The sequence below is a fragment of the Monodon monoceros genome, unplaced genomic scaffold (assembly GCF_005190385.1).
Source record: "Monodon monoceros isolate NGI ecotype Baffin Bay Population unplaced genomic scaffold, NGI_Narwhal_1 Super_Scaffold_22, whole genome shotgun sequence".
Classification (NCBI taxonomy): Eukaryota; Metazoa; Chordata; class Mammalia; order Artiodactyla; family Monodontidae; genus Monodon; species Monodon monoceros.
In genome coordinates this window covers 10,740,906-10,763,055 of record NW_021703779.1, presented here as the reverse complement: position 1 = coordinate 10,763,055, position 22,150 = coordinate 10,740,906, and the positions used below count along the sequence as shown (strand labels likewise).

General features: G+C 36.9%; 1 protein-coding gene across 1 annotated transcript in view; it reads right to left on the bottom strand.

The window, feature by feature from the left end:
- Positions 1-22,150, bottom strand: part of LOC114906433 (probable ubiquitin carboxyl-terminal hydrolase FAF-X) — a 140,464-nt gene that overhangs the window by 30,567 nt on the left and 87,747 nt on the right. The window contains exons 26-28 of the mRNA XM_029241229.1: positions 2,377-2,485; positions 1,515-1,661; positions 337-483 (exon numbers count right to left, since the gene is read on the bottom strand). Of these exons, the coding sequence (XP_029097062.1) occupies positions 337-483; positions 1,515-1,661; positions 2,377-2,485 (403 nt within the window). The remainder of the gene's footprint in view (positions 1-336; positions 484-1,514; positions 1,662-2,376; positions 2,486-22,150) is intronic.

Here is a 22,150-nt window from a genome sequence, read left to right as displayed (position 1 = left end):
ATAGTTTTCACTTTAAAGTCTGATCAAATAAAAATTCAGATTTACTAAACAGCAAAGTCAATTTAATGCTGCTTGTTAACTTTCTGAAACATTTCATCTGAACTTTCTTCCCTGAACTTTGATTAAATTAATTAAACAAACTCTTGAATAAAGGGAGGTACACATTTACTTAAAAATTACCGTAACTTTCACAGATATAAAGGTTTTTATGAGACAACAATTAAGAAAAAAGGCCAAGATATCTTAAAGATGAAATAGTATAGAACTTAATCAGATAGATCTGCTAATAGACATTCAAAAGTTCATGATAACTAGTTAGTACTAAATAGGACTTACTTTAATGAGATTAGCACCTCCTTTCTCACAACCAACATGATACTTTTTCTCAGGCGTTAGAAAGGCCAGCAACTCTTTTGTTACCCCAAGGTGGCCTTCCAAGATCGGCTCTTCAACACCTGTTTCACCTGTGTTTTTAACATTATCCTGTCAAAGGAAAAATATTATAGGCCTAACTTACAGAAAAGAGGACAAAAAAGATCAGAACAAAACAGAGCTGTAGGACAGTGATGACTCAGATACAATGTTGCCAAACCTTTTCATTCAGGTAGTTTCTTATTTCTTCTATAGAACTCTATCTCATTAAATGAGAGCAATTTTGCCCTAGAGTACATGCATTGTCTCTTGAGATATTTCTGGTTTTCACAACTTGGAAGAAAGTGGAATTATTAAAACACAGTCTACTGATCAGAAGCTGGGAGTACTGCTCAACATCCTGTAAGACATAGCACAGTTCCTCAAAACAAGAATACCTGGTCCAGGGCTTCCCTGGTGGCGCAGTGGTTGACAGTCTTCCTGCCGATACAGGGTACGTGGGTTCGTGCCCCGGTCTGGGAAGATCCCACGTGCCGCAGAGCAGCTGGGCCCGTGAGCCGTGGCCACTGAGCCTGCACTCCGCAGCAGGAGAGGCCATAACAGTGGGAGGCCCGCGTACCGCAAAAAAAAAAAAAAAAAAAAAAAAAAAAGAATACCTGGTCCAAAATATTAATGGTGCCAAGGTTGAGAAATTCTAGAAGTAGGTTTTAGGAGAATGCTAATCTGAAGGCCAAAAACTACATATTTCAGAAATGTATTCTCATAGAACTCTGTATATATAAAAAGCAAATCATGAAATGTAAATACTAACCTATCGGATACTTATTTAAAAAGTTTTATAGAATCCTTATTAAATATGATTATAATTTGCAAAAAATTTTAAAAAATACCGATTTGGAGGAAAGCGAACATCAGCATTCTAAGTCCCAACTATAAAGTAAGGCATTTATACAAATCTAGTTGTACCTTCTTTCTATGAATCATGAGTTATTAGTTCACCGATGAAAAGTATATATTTTGTTTGTTCTATTACCTCCCAGGTTTTTTTTTTCCAGCTTAACATAAATACTCAAAACAATAAACCCGCTTTTAATAAGAAAAATAATTTAATAGTGTAATAAATGGAATATTATAAAACTTACCCTAATTCTTTTGAGCCAATCAATTTCATTGTTGAGAAGAACTTCAGCATTGGGTACATTAATATTACTGTTGAAAGCATAATTAAGAAGGTGTTGTAGAAGAGTGAAATAGTCACCTGAATGTTTACCTCTCTGTCGTGCTGTGCTCTGAAAAAGAATAATTGAAACAATATGAATCCACAAGTCCATGCTCAAATTCATATTAACTTAAAATTTTTATTTATTTATTTATTTTTGGCTGCGTTGGGTCTTCATTGCTGTGCATGGGCTTTCTCTAGTTGCAGTGAGCAGGGTCTACTCTTTGTTGCAGGGTGCAGACTTCTCACTGCAGTGGCTTCTCTTGTTGCGGAGCATGGGCTCTGGGTGCACGAGCTTCAGTAGTTGTGGCACACGGGCTCAGAAGTTGTGGCTCACGGGCTCTAGAGCGCAGGCTCAGTAGTTGTGGCGCATGGGCTTAGTTGCTCCCTGGCATGTAGGATCTTCCTGGACCAGGGCTTGAACCCATGTCCCCTGCATTGGCAGGCGGATTCTTAACCACTATGCCACCAGGGAATCCCCATATTAATTTTTTTAAAATCTCAGAGAACTGGTAAATTACCTTATACAATGTGGCAATAACTTATACAATGATATTAAAAGAATAAGACCTTTGATTTCTATTTTTCAAAGAAGGTGGTGTATTTTTCCCTTAAGGATTTATAAAAAAACAAATAGAAACCAATCTATAAACAGTAAAGAAAATAATGGGAAAGATTCATTATTAAACATAACCTAATTTTTAAATAAAATCTAAAACCAGTTTCCTGAATTTTCCTCATTTAAGAATGAATCATACTGATAAGTTCATTAAAAAATGTCTCACCCCCAAAATGGTAAAGAGCAGAGTAATGAAGAAAAGCAGAGGCCTGTGTCCCATGCAACATCTGGTGCACATTAGAAAAAACTGCTCCTGTGCCAACTGACGAACAGTTCTGAAATAAAAACATTTTCTATTTAATGAGTTGTTCTCATGAATAAAAACAACAATAAATTATTCCAACATTGGTTTTACCTTTAACAGAGGAGATAAATTAATGGTAAAACTACAAGGTAATCCACCATTAGCAGTTAGTCAGCAACACAACAGATACATAAGTTAAGTTACTTTTCTTAGAGTAAAACCTCACATTATACCTAAATAAGCTGGAAATTACCGAGTTAAAATTTCTTAATAACCGATTTCTCAGAGTCTTTGCAAAGAGCAAACACAGATGAACAAAATATGTCTATATTTGCAGGACACCTTTCAAACCTCTCTTGGAACAATACAGAAATACCCCAACAGATATGATACAAGATGCCATGCAGTAAGCTGTATACGTCTTTTGTGGTTTTCCACAGAATTGTTTTCAATGAACAGTGCTTTGTGGCAAAGAACTTGTGGAAATTCAATATAGATGAAGCTAAACCCGACAGCTGTCAGACTAGCAGCATTACCTAAGAACTTGGGAACTTCTTAGAAATAAAAATTCTTGGGCCCACTCTATGCTTACTAATTCAGAAATTCGGGGAGAGAGGCCCAGCAACCTGCATTTTAATAAGCAATCCCAATGACTCTGACAGAAGTTTGAGCACAACCAGAACATTATATTGTATAATATCATCTATTTGAGAAGTAGTAATAACCCAGTCTCACCTGAATAACCTGGATCTACAAATAATGTCAACCCACTGACACCTATGCAAAACTGCTTATGCTTAAAACCACACTGCTTTGCTCAGAGAATGTGCTCTACTGTTATAGCTTTCCCTTACTATTACAAGTAATAAACTAAACTTTATTTTTTCCATTTCACTGAATAGTGATATCATTAATTTTTGACCTAAATGAATTCTTTCAGTCTTTGTTAATGAGAGTCACTGACACCAGAACAGAGCTTAACACATGTCTGATGTTAAATGGTGACTGAGTGAGCATTTTGATGGATAAATACCGTATTTCTGTCTTCTTGCTAGGGGATAAAGCTCTGAAATAAATTTGTGGTGCAAATCTGAAGGATTTTAAGTTCTATGTATTAAGCTCCCTCTTGGCCTCACTTTAACTTTTCTACCTTTAATTTTTCAAGTTCTCATTCTTTTACTTTCATTATCTTATGGTCCACATTCATTTTCCTGTGCATGTTTTTTTTTTTTTTAACCTTGTGGAACAAGACAAAGCATAACTAAAACAAACCCAAGATGATCAATTTATAACTCACTTTCAAATATTTTTCCAAACAATGTTACTTGCCTACTAATTCTACTTAAAAATTTAAGAGCAAAAATTCAAAAATTCTGCCAACACCAACCATAATGCTTAAGAAACCACTTTCCTTTGGATTGTTTTTTTGGAAAATCATTAGTAACTTTTGTGTCAACAATTTCATATTAGGAAAAACAAAATTAAAGAGCATAAATACTGTGGTATGTAAATGTACTTGTATGCTTTGCATTTATAGTCCAAATTAGTTACTCAAATGTCAAAAATCCAGTTCTTCTGTTCCTCTCCCTTCATTACCTTAGAAAGTTGTATGAGGTTTTATTCACCAACACTGTTTCACATAAGTATTAATAAGTGATGAAGGAGGAAAAAGAGAAGAAGAAATAATAAATGGCTCTATTAAAGTATATCACATATTACTGGTTTGACCTCAGTTCACTTAGATTTGCCTAAACATAATAAGCCTACAGTATTTCTGAGGCTTTAAGAGTCCTTCTGACTTATAAAAAACAAAGATGGGCATTAAAAACCTCCAAAATATTACCTAAAAAGTTCCACACGTATGGTGGCTTTCTTCACAATTTTCTGCAAGGATGACTGAATACTTATAACAAATTTTCAAAGGTGTCTGAGAGTGCATTGCTCAACCTCACTATAAAAATGAGTTACTGCCCAAATTCCTGATACTTATTTAATGATAAAAGCACCCTCCTGAAAGGTTAAGTCAAACATATAACACCCATATTCTAAACCCTACAATGACTTCCTATTTCACTTAAGTCAGGGTATAAGGAAGCAGCTCTGTGAACTGTAGATATTTAGTGGCATTCACCTCAACTACTAGAGGCCAGTAACAACTTTCCCAATCTCACCTCCAGTTATGAATCACTGACTTAAAGAATAAAATCAGAAGCCTTACAAGGACTTATAAAATCCTACATAACTAGACATACTATTTGTCATCTCTCTTACGTCATCTCTAGAAATTCCCTTTACTCAGCTCCAGTAACAATGACCTTCTTCATATTGTCTAAGAGGTTAGGAAGACTTGTGCACAGAACTTTTACATATACTGACCCTTCTATATACCTACACAATGATTCATTTAGACTTTCAGCATTTAATTAAAGGTAGCCTAGTTAGTGAAATATTTCCTGACTGTCCTACACAAAATCAAATCATACCAAATTTTACTTGGAATTGATTGAGTTGCTTAAAAACAAAACAAAACAAACAAAAAACCTCCACATCACCACCACCACTAACAAAACAAAAATCTAAGAACTGGGAAGCCAAGTTAGGGCTACTTAAATACTTTAATCAGATTTTACAAAATAGGCTAAAACAAACTTCCTAAATGAAAATGAATTCTGAAATTAGAAAACAGTACTCAAGAAATTATGCTAGAATGACCAATATGAGAAAAGAATTTTAAAAAGAATTAGTATGTGTATGTATAACTGAATCACTTTGATGTACACTAAGACAACACTGTAAATCAACTATACTCCAATAAAATTAAAGGTATTTAAAAAAAGAAAGAAAAAAATAATAGACACAAAACTGCAACATAGCCAACTCCAAGTACCTATCTCCACAGAAACATCAAAAAACAAGCAAAAGCTGACAGAATTCTGGAAAACAAAGGTTTACTTCAAATAAGCACTCAATCAAGAAAATAACAACTTGAAAGTCATAAGAAAGTTTCCGGTGTTAGCCCACCACCTACCCTGCATGCTGGAGATCTTAAAGATGGCAGCCATGTTCCCAATATAAGACCCTGATCCCCTTTTCCAGATAGAGCAAAACAAACCTTATTTGCACACTACTGTGTTCTACTCTATCCAAGGGTCCTAAAAGAACAACATTTATTTCTGTTTCCTCAGAACTCACTCATGGCAGAAAATGGCAGGTGCTAGTCAAAAACGTCCTAACATGAAAGAAAAACCCAAAGAGCCATTAGGAGCAAAGATTATAATTGAAACATAAAATAAAAATAAGGCAAAGGAGCAAAAACTAGACAGAGATTTTTAGGAGGAGGAAATTAGGATATTGAGAACCAGTAAAAAACGCTGAAGAATACAAAAAAAATCACATACAGGATAGAATATATACTAAAAGTTACATAATTTCACACTAAGCTTTCACCTTCAGGCTAATATATAGTCTCAGTACAATCAGAAGTGAATGCTAAAGCAGAATTATAAAGATTTGAGCAAAATGTTACAGAATTGTGCTAACACAGATCCAATCTGCAAAACAGATTTGCTCTGTATTCAGTCAAATCACTGGCAGAACCCAATCTAATCCTCCAATAATCAAGGAGGGGATGAATCTGATTTCCAGTGTTACCACATTATAATATTCAAATATATAGTTTCCAACAACAACAAAAATCACAAAGCACATAAGGAAACAGGAAAGTATGGTCAATTAAAAACAAAAAATTAATTGACAGACACTGTCCCTTAGGAAGCCAGAATTGTAGATGAATATTTTAAAACACTCTTAAAATACAATGCAAGAACTAAAGCACAACAGAAAAATCATGTATGAATACACTGACAATATTTTTAAAAAAGAAATTATAGCAAGACAAGTGGAAATTCTGAGTATAAAAAATAACTAACTGAAATAAAAAACTCTACAGAGGTGTTCAACAGCAGATTTGAGCAGGCAAACAATACGGTATTGAACAAATGAAATAATCTAGTATGACGAGCAGAAACAAAACAAAGAAAAGTGAAAAAACTAAGGGATGTGTGATACACCATTAAGTGAACCAATATAGTAACATGAAAAGTTCCAGAAGGAAACAGAGACAGAAAGAATATTTGAAGAAATAATGGCCGAACATGTCCCAAATCTGATAGGACATGGGCAATAAACTCTAAACTGGAAAACCTTCAAGAGAGCCATGCAGACACATTACAGTCAAACTGTTAAAAGCCAAAGACAAAACTGTGAAAGCATAAAGGATGAAGCAATTTGTCACAGAGAAGTGCACTTCAATAAGATTTATAATCAATCAGGAAAGCAGGAGAATGACAGATATAAAGTGCCAAAGGAAAAAACCATCAACCAAGAAGTTCTATGTAGGGCAAATAATACTTCAAGAATGAAGAAATTTCCAGATAAGAAAAAGTTAAGGGAATTTGTTATTAGACTTGCCCTACAAGTACTGCTAAAGGGGCAGCCTATAAGCTGAAATAAAAAGGACATTAGCTAGTAATTTAAAACAACATGAGGGGGCTTCCCTGGTGGCGCAGTGGTTGAGAGTCCACCTGCCAATGCAGGGGACACGGGTTGGTGCCCCGGTCAGGGAGGATCCCACATGCCGTGGAGCGGCTAGGCCTGTGAGCCATGGCTGCTGAGCCTGTGCATCCAGAGCCTGTACTCCGCAACGGGAGAGGCCACAAAAGTGAGAGGCCCGCGTCCCCCCAGAAAATGAAAAATAAAAGATACAAACTGGGGATATCAAGCTGTATCATCTTTATAAAGTAATACCTAATACCTTCTAATAAAGTATACCTGTCACTTTAAAAAAAAAAAATACAAAAATACAAAAAAACAACATGAGGGCTTCCCTGATGGTGCAGTGGTTGAGAGTCCGCCTGCCGATGCAGGGGACACAGGTTCGTGCCCCGATCCAGGAAGATCACACATGCCGTGGAGCGGCTGGGCCCGTGAGCCATGTTTGCTGAGCCTGCACTCCACAACGGGAGAGGCCAAAACAGTGAGAGGCTCGAGTACAAAAACAAAAACAAAAACCCCAACATGAAGAAGTAGAAAGCACTGGTAAAGCTCTCTACGGGAAAATGTGAAAGCTAGACTCACAGTACTTTTGGTATGCAGCTCCCTTATGATTTAAAAGGCAACAATCTTAAACCTATTTTAATGATTTAATTTTGTGTTTAGAGATATAATCTGTAACAATAAAAATATAAAGGGGAAGGACTGAAAAGCACAGAACAGTATTTGTATGTTACTGAAACTAAGTTGGTATTATTCAAATTTAAGAAATAGAAAGGAACCAATAACAATTAAGGAGAATGAGTCAGGAATAGAAAAACAAATACACGGCCAAAACAGATGACTTTATTAGTTATTTCTACCATTCAAATAGGTTAATAGCTATCTTTTACTTTATTAGTTATTTCTACCATTCAAATAGGTTAATAGCTATCTTTTTAAAACTTTTACAAAAAACAGAGTAAGTGGGAACACTTCCAAACTCATTTTATGAGGGTAGCACCACCCTGATACCAAAACCAGATAAAAATACAAGAAAAAGCACAGGCCAATATCCCTGATGAACAAAGGTGAAAAATCCTCAATACTACACTATCAAACTGAATTTAACAGCACACAGGGACTTCTGGTGGCGCAGTGGTTAAGAATCTGTCTCCCAATGTAGGGGACATGGGTTTGATCCCTGGTCAGGAAACTAGATCCCACATGGATGCCACAACTAAGAAGCCCGCCTGCTGCAACTAAGAACTGGCGCAACCAAAATAAATAAATACAATTTAAACAAACAATAAAAACAAACAAAAAACAAAACAAACAGCACATTAAAAGGATTATACACCATGACCATGTTGGAGTTATCCCTGGGATGCAAGCATGATTCAACACAGGCAAATCAGTCAATGTGCTACATCACACTAATGAAATAAAAGAAAATGACAATGATCAACACAATGCATACAGAAACAGCATTTCACAAAGTTCAACAACTATTCATGATTAAAACTGTGAGAAAAAAAAAAGGAAGAAATTCACCTCAACACAATTAAAGCCATATGACAAGCCCTCAGTTAACATCATAACTAATGGTGAAAACCTGAAAGCTTTCCCTCTAACCCACTCGCACTGCTTCTACCAAACACAGCAATATAAATTCTCTCCAGAGCAATTACACAAGAAACAAAATGCATCCAAATTGAAAGGAAGAAGTACTACTGGCTGTTTTCAGATGGCATAATCATAAATGTAAAAAAAACCCAAAGACTCCATGAAAAAACGTATAAAGATGCAGGATACAAAAATCAATAAACAAGGACTCCCACTGCAGGGGGCATGGGTTTGACCTTGGTCTGGGATCTAAGATCTCTCAAGCCGCACGGCATGCACCCCCACACCCCAAATCAATATACAAAAAACAGTTGCATTTCTCAGGAAAAAGATATTAAGAAAACAATCCCATTAACTTTAGGAACACAGAGAATAAAGTACTTAGAATAAACTTATCCAAAGAGGTGAAAAGCCTTGCACACCGAAAATTATAAAACAGTGATGAAGGAAATTAAAGAAAGACATTCTGTGTTCATGGATTAGGAGAATTAATATTATCATTAAAATGTCCACACCATCCTAAGTAACCTACTTCAATGCAATCCCTATCAAAATAACAATGGCATTCTAACAAAAATATAAAAACAATCCTAAATTCATATGGAGCCACAGAAGACCCGAAATAGCCAAAGCAATCCTGAGTAAGACGAAGAAGGTGAAAGCATCATACTTCTTGGTTTCAAATTATATTATAAAACTGTAGTAATTAAAAGAGTAGAGTATTTACATAAAGACAGACATACAGATCAACAGAACAGACTACACAGCCCAGAAATAAAATCAAACACTTATGGTCAGGTGATCCTTGATAAGAGTGCCATGAATACACAATGGGGAAAGAACAGTATTTCCATAAGCAGTATAGAGGGAACTATAAATCCACATGTATAAGAATGAAAAGAATCTTTATCTTACACCATCTAAAAGAGTAATTCAAAATGAATTAGTCTTAAACCTAGAACTTGAAATCATAAAATTACTAGAAGAAAACAGAAAAAAAGGTTTTTGACATTGTTTTGGGCAAGTGATTTTTTTGGATTTGACACCAAAATGAGGGGCAACAAAAGCAAAAACAGATAAATGGGACCGCAGCAAACAAAAAAGTTTCATGGCAAAGGAAACAACAGAGTGAAAAGGCAACCCATGAAAAAGAGAATAGGGACTGCCCTGGTAGTTCTGTGGTTACGACTCCACGCTTCCACTGAAGGGGGCTTCAGTTCAATCCCTGGTCGGAGTAACTAAGATACCACATGATGCACAATGAGGCCAAGAAAAAAGAATATATTTGGAAACCACATATCTGATTAAGAGATTTAGACCCGAAATATAAGGAACTCATACAATTTAATACCAAAAAACCAAACAACTAGAAATAAATGGGCACAGAACCTGAACATTTTTCCAAAGACACACAAAGGCTAATAGGTATTTGAAAAAATAAACATTATGAATAATCATGGAAATAGAAATCAAAAAGCACCTCACAAATGTCAGGATGGCTATTTTCAAAAAGTCAATAGATAACAAGTTTTGCCAAGGATGTGGATAAAAGAGCCCTTGAACACTGTTGGTTGTAAATTAAATTTGGGCATCTATTATCGAAAACATTATGAAGGTTCCTTAAAAAACTAAAAATAGAACTACCATATAATCCTGCAATCCCACTTCTGAATATATATCCAGTGGAATGAAATCAGTGTCTTGAAAAGATCTTAACATTCCCATGATTATTACAGTATTATTTCAAGACATGAAAGCAATCTGTCTGTTGACGGATGGCAGGATAAAGAAAATATGATAAATGTCTACAGCAGAGTATTACTGAGCCATATAAAAAGGAAATCCTGCCATTTGTGACACCATGAATGGAGGTCACCGTGCTAAGTGAAATAAGCCAGAACTAGATAGACAAATACTGTATAATCTCACCCACATCTGAAATCTTAAAAAGTCCCATTCTTATAATCACAGATGTTTAAGATTGACCAGTGACCGGGGAGGGGGAAATGCGAATAAGTTGGTCACATTGCAGAAAGTTTCAATTATGAAGGGTGAATAAGTTTTAAAGAAATTAATGCACAGTTTTTAATTTAAATTACGTAATTATCCTTAATAATAATGTATCACAATATCTGAAATTAAGAGAGTTGAACTTAAATTTTCTCACCATGCCAAACAACAACAACAAATCATACCTATGTGAGGTGAGCAATATATTATTTAGCTTGACTGTGATAATCATTTCACAATATAGAAATATACCCAAAAAAGAAATCACATTTCACACCTTAAATATATATACCTTTTGTTTGTCAAGTATACCTAAATAAAGCTGGGGAAAAACAAAAATATGCAATATTTACAATTCTGTATCTACTTTCTCAAGAAGCTTAGTATTAGACATTTTCCAGTGATAATTTTTACGCTTGCAAGCCATTTGTAAATTTGGGGAAAAAAAATTCACTAGTATAGTTAAGGTCTAAATAAGAAAGCTAATAACTAATTACATGATTATACATACTTAAAAAAAACAAAAGACAGAAAGAAAGAAAAAGAGTTAAGGAGAAAGAATGAAAAATATGGAAAAAGCACAGAAAACAGCAACAAATATGGTACATAATCCAAAGGCATAATAATTTTAAAAGTCAAGGTCTAAATACACTAAATAAAGGATACAGATTGTAAGAGACTGTAAAAGAAATAATACCCGACTATATATTGCTATTAAAAAAACCCATTTCAAAGACACAGTCGGATGCTGGAGAATATATTCTATGCTAACACCAATAAAAAGAAAGCTGGAGTAGCTGTAATAAAGAGAGAATTATAATTTCACAGAGTAGACTACAGAGCAAGGAAAGTTATCAGGAATGAAAAAGGAGCATTAAATAATGATATATAACAATCTTTAATATTTATGCACCTAACAACAGGTTCAAACTACAGAGGCAAAAACTGATAATAATTCAAGGAGAAATAAATCAAACTCCTCTGCCAGTAATGTATATTTTTCTCAGGCTGACACTAACACTCAATAAGATAGACTAATTTCTGGGACAAAAAACATACTTTAACAAATTTGAAAGAATAGAAAACATACAAAGTATGCCCTCAGATCACAACAGATTTAAACTAAAACTGAACAAGAAAGTGATGGCTGGAAAACCCAAAACAGATTAAAGATTAAACCACATAATTCTAAATAATACATGGGTCAAAGAAGTCTCAAAAAATTACTTCAAACAAAATGAAACTGAAAATATAGCATATCAAATTTATAGGGTACAGTAAAAGCAATGTTGAGCAATTAGTAGCACCTGATGCACATATTAGGAAAAGAAGATCTAGAATGACAAATGTAGGCATACACTTTAGAATAGAAAAAAATAGCAAATTAAATTCAGGGTAAGCAGAAAAATCTTTTAAAATTTAATTTTAAAAAAATCAACCAATAGATCTGTAATAAGAAAATTGAATCAATCATCAAAAACATTCCCCAACAGGGCTTCCATGGTGGCGTAGTGGTTGGGACTCTGCCTGCCGATGCAGGGGACACGGGTTCGTGCCCTGGTCCGGGAGGGTACCACATGCTGCAGAGCAGCTGGGCCCGTGAGCCATGGCCGCTGAGCCTGCGCTCTGCAGTGGGACAGGCCACAACAGTGAGAGGCCCGCGTACCACAAAAACAAAAAACAAAACATTCCCCAACAAAGAAAAGCCTAGGAGCAGAAAGGGTTCACTGGTGAATTTTAGCAAACAATGAAGAACTGAGGGCTTCCTTGGTGGCGCAGTGGTTGAGAGTCCGCCTGCCGATGCAGGGAACATGGGTTCGTCCCCTGGTCCGCGAAGATCCCACATGCCGCAGAGCGGCTGGGCCCGTGAGCCATGGCCGCCGAGCCTGCGCTCCGCAATGGGAGAGGCCACAACAGTGAGAGGCGCACATACCGCAAAAAAAATGAAGAACTGAAACAAACTTCATTTTTTGTAAAAATTTTTTGGGAGAGACTACTTCCTAATTTATTCCATAAGGCCAACATCATCCTGTTAGCAAAGCCAGACAAATCTACTGCAAGGCTGATAACCTTAAAAGTACAGATGCAAATATACTCAAAAAGGCCAACAAGCACCATGCCCTGGTCCGGGAAGATCCCACATGCTGCAGAGCAGCTGGGCCTGTGAGCCATGGCCACTGAGCCTGCGCGTCTGGAGCCTGTGCTCCGCAACGGGAGAGGCAGCAACAGTGAGAGGCCCGCGTACCGCAAATAAAATGAAGAACTGAAACAAACTTCATTTTTTGTAAAAATTTTTTGGGAGAGACTACTTCCTAATTTATTCCATAAGGCCAACATCATCCTGTTAGCAAAGCCAGACAAATCTACTGCAAGACTGATAACCTTAAAATTACAGATGCAAATATACTCAAAAAGACCAACAAGCACATGAAAATGATCTTAACATCACTCATCATAAGAGAAATTCAAACCCAAACCATAAGGTATCATTTTACACACAGGACGACCAGTATCAAAATAACAGGTATCATCAGGGATGTAGAGAAATTTGGACCTATGTGCACCATTACCGGGAATGTTAAATGGTGCAGTTACCATGGAAAACAGTATAGAGGGTTCCCAAAAACTTAAAACTAGAATTATCCTACAATCCAACAACCCCACTTCTAGGTATATATCCAAAGGAATTCAAGGCAGGCTCTCAAAGAGATATCTGCATATCCAAATTCATTAGAGAATTATTCACTATAAAAGTAACGCAAATGTCTATTAACAGACGAGTGGATAAGGAACATGTGATATACATGTTGTTATATAATGTTATGCAAACTTACAAAAGAGGGAAATCCTGTCACATGCTATAACATGGAAGAACCTGGAGGACATTATGCTAAGGAAAACAGTCCAGTCATATAAGGACTAATACTGTATGATTCCAATCATATGAATCTAAAGTAGATTTGGAGGCGGAGTCAAGATGGCAGTGTGGGAAGATGCAGAGCTAGCATCTCCCCAAAACTAGGGTGCCTGCCAACCACTGGCTGGGGAACCTAACCCAAGGAAATGGGAGGAACCTGAAAGTGAACCGGTAGGACGTTAAGGGGACTGAGGGGGGAGGAGAAGTGGAGGCCAGACAGTACCCCTGAGGCCGGGGAGATCAGGAGATCAGGGAGTATGCCCCCTCCAAAGCCCCATCCAGGCACCGTGGGTCCTGGGGGCACAGGAGGGAGGCTGGGAAGATCAGGAGAGGCAGATGGGACGAGCCATTCTGGAGAAGTTGGGGGGAGCGACTGCCCTGCCCACTGGGGCCAGGGGAGCCTGCTGAGCTCCCAGGACAATTCCCTGCCCTCTGAGGTCCCCTCCAGGTCATGTGGGTCCTTGGGGGCGTAGGAAGGAGGCTGAGGGGAGAACAAGAGAGGCAGTCTGGAGAGGCCCTCTGGGAGGAGCAGGAGAGGAGGGTGACTGCCCCACCCACTGAAGCCCAGGAAGCCTACTAGGCTTGCAGGTGAAGTCCCCTGCCCTCTGAGACCAGGGGTGGGGAACACGCCTGGACCCATTCTGTCCCTTGAGCCTAAGCCATACCCTGCATGGCCTTTTCCAGCCTTGTGGATCCTAAGCATTGGCCCCGCCCACTGCCCAAACCTCACCCTTGCTTAGGCCCAGTCCTCCAGAGCCAAGGCCTCCCTCCCCTTTTTCTTTTCCCTCCTCCTCTTTTTTTTACTATTGTTGTAATGATGTATGTTCTGGTTGTTGATTCGTCTGTATTTTTACTATTATATTCTTTCTAACATATCTGTTAGTGTCCTAGTCTAATTTTATTTTTTACTTTGTTATTGTTCTTTTTTTGGCCCACCGCACTCAGCTTGAGGGATCTTGGTTCATGAGCCAGGTGTCAGGCCAAAGCTCCTGTGGTGTGAGCTCCGAGTCTGAACGACTGGACTAACAGAGAACCTCAGACCCCAGGGAATATTCACCAGAGTGAGGTCTCATGGAGTTCCTCGTCTCAGCACCAAGACCCAGTTCTACCCAAAAGCCTACAAACTCCAGTGTGGAAAAGCCTAAGGCCAAACAACCAGAAAGACAGGAACACAATCCCACTCAAGGAAACAAAAAGAGAGATGGCAAAAATATTTGTCACAGATGAAGAAGGTAAAAACCTACAAGACCATATAAATGAAGAGGAAACAGACACTCTACCTGAAAAAGAATTCAGAGTAATGACAGTAAAGATGATCCAGAATCTTGGAAATAGAATGGAGGCATGGATTGAGAAAATACAAGAAATGTTTAACAAAGATCTAGAACTAAAGAACAAAGACACAGAGATGAACAACACAGTAACTGAAATGAAAAATACACTAGAATGAATCAATAACAGAATAAATGAGGCAGAAGAACGAATAAGTGAGCTGGAAGACGAAATGGTGGAAATAACTGCTAAGGGGCAGAATAAAAAAGAAAGAATGAAAAGAACTGAAGACCATCTCAGAGACCTCTGGGTCAACACTAGACACACCAACATTCGAATTACAGGGGTCCCAAAAGAAGAAGAGAAAAAGAAAGGGTCTGAGAAAATATGTGAAGAGATTATAGTTGAAAACTTCCTAACATGGGAAAGGAAATAGTCACCCAAGTCCAGGAAGCGCAGAGAGTCCCACACAGGATAAACCCAAGGAGAAACATGCCGAGACACACAGTAATCAAATTGGCAAAAATTAAAGACAAAGAAAAATTACTGAAAGCAGCAAGGGAAAAATGACAAATAACATACAAGGGAACTCTCATAAGGTTAACAGCTGATTTCTCAGCAGAAACTCTACAAGCCAGAAGGGAGTGGCATGATATATACTTAAAGTGATTAAAGAGAAGAACCTACAACCAAGATTACTCTACCCTGCAAGGATCTCATTCAGGTTCAATGGAGAAGTCAAAAGCTTTTCAGACAATCAAAAGCTAAGAGAATTCAGCACCACCAAACCAGCATTACAACAAATGCTAAAGAAATTTCCCTAGATGGGAAACACAACAAAAAGACCCACAAAAACAAACCCAAAACAAATAAGAAAAAGGTAATAGGAACATACATATCGATAATAACCTTGAATGTAAATGGATTAAATGCCCCAACCAAAAGACGGAGACTGGATGAATGGATACAAAAACAAGACCCATATATATGCTGTCTAAAAAAGACTCACTTCAGACCTAGGGACACATGCAGACTGAAAGTGAAGTGACTGAAAAAGATATTTGATGCAAATGGAAATAAAAAGAAAGCTGGAATAGCAATACTACTGTCAGATAAAACAGACTTTAGAATGGAGACTGTTACAAGAGATAAGGAAGAACACTACATAATGATCAAAGAATCAATCCAAGAAGAAGGTATTAACAATTATAAATGTTTATGCACCCAGTACAGGAGCACCTCAATACATAAGGCAACTGCTAACAACCATTAAAGGAGAAATCAACAGTAACAAAATAATAATAGGGGACTTTAACACCCCACTTTCACCAATGGACAGATCGTCCAAACAGGAAATAAATAGGGAAACACCAGCTTTAATTGACACAGTACACCAGATAGATTTAATTGATATTTAAAGAACATTCCACCCAAAAGTGGCAGAATACACTTTCTTCTCAATTGCACATGGAACATTCTACAGGATAGATCACCTCTTGGGTCACGAATCAAGCCTCAGAAAATAGAGGAAAACTGAAATCGTATCAAGCATCTTTTCTGACCACAATGCTATGAGACTGGAAATTAATTACAGTGAAAAAAATGTAAAAATACAAATACATGAAGGCTAAACAGTGCACTACTAAATAATCAAGAGATCACTGAAGAAATCAAAAAAGAAATTAAAGAATACTTAGAAACAAATGACAATGAAAACACAACGACCCAAAACCTATGGGACACAGCAAAAGCAGTTCTAAGAGGGAAGTTTATAGCAATTCTATCTCACCACAAGAAACAAAAAAAATCTCAAATAAACATCTAGCCCTATGCTTAAAAGAACTAGAGAAAGGGGTTTCCCTGGTGGCGCAGTGGTTGAGAGTCCGCCTGCCAATACAGGGGACATGGGTTTGTGCCCCGGTCCGGGAAGATCCCACATACCACGGAGCGGCTGGGCCTGTGCGCCATGGCTGCTGAGCCTGTACGTCTGGAACCTGTGCTCTGCAACAGGTGAGGCCACAACAGTGAGAAGCCAGCGTACCGAAAAAAAAAAAAAAAAAAGAGAACTAGAGAAAGAAGAACAAAGAAAACCCAAAGTCATTAGAAGGAAAGAAATTATAAAGATCAGAGCAGAAATAAATAAAATAGAAATGAAGAAAACAATAGCAAAGATCAGTAAAACTATAAGCTGGATCTTTTAGTACCAGAACATAAACAAAACTGATAAACCCTTAGCCAGACTCATCAAGAAAAAAAGGCAGAGGTTGCAAATCAATAAAATTAGAAATGAAAAAGGAGAAATCAAAACTGACACTGCAGAAATACAAAGGATTATAAGAGACTACTACAAAAAACTATATAACAATAAAACAGACAGCCAAGAAGAAATGGACAAATTCTTGGAAAGGTACAATTTTCTAAGACTGAACCAGGAAGAATTAGAAAATATAAACAGATCTATCACAAGTAATGAAATTGAAACTGAAATAAAAAATCTTCCAACAAACAAAAGTACAGGACCAGATGGCTTCACAGGTGAATTCTATCAAACATTTAGAGAAGAGTTAAAACCAATCCTTCTCAAACTCTTCCAAAAAATCAAAGAGGGAGAAACACTCCCCAATTCATTTTATGAAGCCACCATCCCCCGACACCAAAACCAGAAAAAGATATCACACAAAAAAAGAAAATTATAGACCAATATCACTGATGAACATACATGCAAAAATCCTCAACAAAATACTAGCAAACAGAATCCAACAGCAGAAAAAAGGATCATACGCCATGATCAAGTGGGATTTATCCCAAGGATGCAAGGATTCTTCAATATACGCAAATCAATCAATGTGAAACATTAACAAATTAACAAACATTAACAAATTATGGAATAAAAACCATATGATCATCTTAATAGATGCAGAAAAAGCTTTTGACAAAATTCAACACCCATTTATGATAAAAACTCTCCAGAAAATGGTTACAGAAGGAACCTACCTCAACAAAATAAAGGCCATATATGATAAACCCACAACAAGCATCATACTCAATGATGAAAAACTGAAAGTACTTCCACTAAGATCTGGAATAAGACAAGGATGTCCCCTCTCATCACTCTTATTCAACATACTTTTGGAAGTCCTAGACACAGCCATCAGAGAAGAAAAAGAAATAAAAGGAATACAAGTTGGAAAAGAACAAGCAGAACTGCCACTGTTTGTCGATGACATGATACTATACATAGAAAATCCTAAAGATGCCACCAGAAAACTACTACAATTAATCAATGAATTTGGCAAGGTTGCAGGATACAAAATTAATGCACAGAAATCGCTGGCATTCCTATACACCAGTAACAAAAAAATCAGAAAGAGAAATTAAGGAAACACTCCCATTCACCATTGCAACAAAAAGAATAAAACACGAAGAAATAAACCTGCCTAAGGAGGTGAAAGGCATCTACTCAGAAAACTATAAAACACTGATGAAAGAAATCAAAGATGACATAAACAGATGCAGAAATATACCATGTTCTTGGATTGGAAGAATCAATATTGTGAAAATGACTATACTATCAAAAGCTATCTACAGATTCAATGCAATCCCTATCAAACTACCAACGGCATTCTTCACAGAAATAGACCAAAAAATTTTACCATTTGTATGTAAACACTAAAGGCCCTGATCAGCAAAAGTAATCTTAAGAGAAAAAGAGTTGGAGGAATCAGGTTCCCTGACTTCAAACTGTATCACAAAACTACAGTAATCAAGACAGTACGGTACTGCCAGAAAAAAAGAAATATAGATCAATGGTACAGGACAGAAAGCCCAGAGGTAAACCCACACACATATGAGCACCAAATTTACGACAAAGGAGGCAAGAACATACAATGAAGAAAAGACAGCCTCTTCAGTAAGTGGTGCTTGGGGGGATTCCCTGGTGGCAGAGTGCTTAAGAATCTGCCTGCCAATGCAGGGGACACGGGTTCGAGCCCTGGTCCAGGAAGATCCCACGTGCCTTGGAGCAACTAAGTCTCTGTGCCTCATTACTGAGCCTGTGCTCTAGAGCCCGTGAGCCACAACTACTGAAGCCAGTGCACCTAGAACCCATGCTCTGCAGTAAGAGAAGCCACCGCAATGAGAAGTCCGTGCGCTGCAACGAAGAGTAGCCCCCACTCGCCGCAACCAGAGAAAAACCTGTGTGCAGCAATGAAGACCCATCGAAGACCCAATGAAGCCAAAACTAAATAATAATAATAATAATTAAAAAAAAAAATCACAGGGCTTCTATAATGCTATTAAAAAAAAAAAAGAAGTGGTGCTGGGAAAACTTGACAGCTACGTGTAAAAGAATGAAATCAGAACACTAACAAACACCATACACAAAAATAAACTCCAAATGGATTAAAGACTTAAATTTAAAACCAGAGACTATAAACTTCTTAGTGGAAAACATAGGAAAAACACTCTTTGCCATAAACCACAGCAAGATCTTTTTCGACCCACCTCCTAGAGTAATGGAAATAAAAATAAACAAATGGGACCTAATGAAACTTCAAAGCTTTTCCTCAGCAAAGGAAACCATAAACAAGACCAAGACAACCCTCAGAATGGGAGAAAATATTTGCAAATGAAGCAACTGACAAAGGATTCATCTCCAAAATTTACAAGCAGCTCATGCAGCTCAATAACAAAAAAAAAACCCAATCCAAAAATGGGCAGAAGACCTAAACAGACATTTCTCTAAAGAAGATATACAGATTGCCAATAAACACATGAAAGAATGCTCAGCATCATTAATCATTAGAGAAATGCAAATCAAAACTACAATGAGATATCATCTCACACCGGTCAGAATGGCCATCACCAAGAAATCTAAAAACAATAAATGCTGAAGAGGGTATGGAGAAAGGGAACACTCTTGCACTGCTGGTGGGAATGTAAATTGATACAGCCACTATGGAGAACAGTATGGAGGTTCCTTAAAAAACCACAAAGAGAACTACAAATAGAACTGTGACCCAGCTATCCCACTACTGGGCATATACCCTGAGAAAACCATAATTCAAAAAGAGTCATGTACCACAATGTTCACTGCAGCTCTATTTACAACAACCAGGACATGGAAGCAACCTAAGTGTCCATCAACAGGTAAATGGATAAAGAAGATGTGGCACATATATACAATGGAATATTAGCCATAAAAAGAAACAAAATTGAGTTATTTGTAGTGAAGTGGATAGACCTAGAGTCTGTCATACAGAGTGAAGTAAGTCATAAAGAGAAAAACAAATACCATATGCTAACACATATATATGGAATCTAAGGTGGGAAAAAAAAGGTCAGGAAGAATCTAGGGGCAAGATGGGAATAGACACCCAACTACTAGAGCATGGACTTGAGAATATGGGGAGGAGGAAGGATAAGCTGTGACAAAGTGAGACAGTGGCATGGACATATATATACTACCAAACGTAAAATAGATAGCTAGTGGGAAGCAGCCACATAGCACAGGGAGATCAGCTAGGTGGTTTGTGACCACCTAGAGGGGTGGGATAGGGAGGGTGAGAGGGAGGGAGATACAAGAGGGAAGAGATATGGGAACATATGTATAACTGATTCACTTCGTTATAAAGCAGAAACTAACACACCATTGTAAAGCAGTTATACTCCAATAAAGATGTTAAAAAATAAATAAATAAATAAAGTAGTCAAAATCACAGAAACATAAAGTAGAAAGGCAGTTCCCAAGAGGGAGGGTGTAGGGGGGAGTAGTGGTGGTAAGGTAGGTTGGAGAATTAGTGTGTAGTGGGAACAGAGTTTCAGTTCTGAAAGATGAAAAAGTTAGAGCTCTATTGCAGAACCATGTAAATAACTTTAACATTAACTGTAAACTTTCAAACAGTAAGTATGATGTCACATATTTTTACCACAATAAAATAAATTAAAAATTCTCAGTAAAATATTGACAACTAAATACAGAAATATATACAACATGACCAAGTGAGATTTATTCCAAGAATGGAAGAGTGGTTCATTATATAAATCAGTAAATACAACACATACATATAAAAAAGGGGAAAACCACATGACTATCTCAAATGATTCAGAAAAAACACCCAAATTTCAACTTTTTCATGATAAAAATACTTAATAAGCTAAGAATAAAAAGGAACTTTCTTAGGAGAGTAAAGACATCAATGAAAAACTTAACAGCTAACATCACATTAGATGAAAGAGTGAAAGTTTTCTCTCCGTACCACGAACGAGAAAAGGATGCTTGCTGTCACTATCTCTATTCAACATAACAGAGCAAGTAAGCAAAGGCAAATGACACACATCCAAATTGCAAAGGCAGAAGTAAAACTACCTCTTTTTACAAATGACAGGCTCTGATATTGAGAACACCCTAACAAATCCATTCAGAAGCTTAATCCAGCAAAACTGTAAAATACAAAATCAAACACAAAAATCATGTGTATTTCTAGGTACTAGCAACAAACAACCCAAATAGAAAATTAAGAAAACAATTCCACCTAGAATAGCAGCAAAAAGAATACTTTGTAATAAATAAAACCAAGAAGGTGCAATACTGTCAAAAGAAATGAAAGAAGACCTAAATATAGAAAGATAACCTGCATCACATACTGAAACTTAACATTGTTAACATGTTAATACCACTCAGAGCAATCTATAGATTTAATGTAATTTCTTTCAAAATTCTTTATATCACAGAAATGGAGAAACCTATTCTAAAATTCAAAGAAAAATGGACTTACTTAAATGTCTAACTAGAGATTTCTCCACAGAGGATATACCATAAGCACATGAAGAGATGCTTAACATCACTAACCATAAAGAAAAATGAAAATCAAAACTACTGTGAGATCCACCACACACCCATTAGGGTGGCTATTATTAAAATGTCAGAAAATAGCAGGTATGAAAGAGGATGTGGAGAAATTGAAGTCTTTGTACACTGCTTGTGGGTGTATAAAATGGTGAAGCCACTGTGTAATTCAGTTTGGTGGACCCTGAGGAAGTTAAACACAGGATTTCTACATGACTTAACAGATCCACTCCAAATTATATGCTAAAAAGACTGAGAATGGGAACTCAAACACGTATCTGTGTTTACAACAATGGTCATAGCAGTACTACTCACAATAGCCCGAAGTAGAAACAATCAAAGTGTCCGCCAACAGATGAATGCATAAGCAAAAATATAATACATACATAAAAGTGAAATATTATAGAGCGTTAAAAATGAAGGAAATCCTTCAACAAGCTACATGTATGAACCTTGAGATTTTGCTAAATGAAACACAAAAAGACTAGTATTGT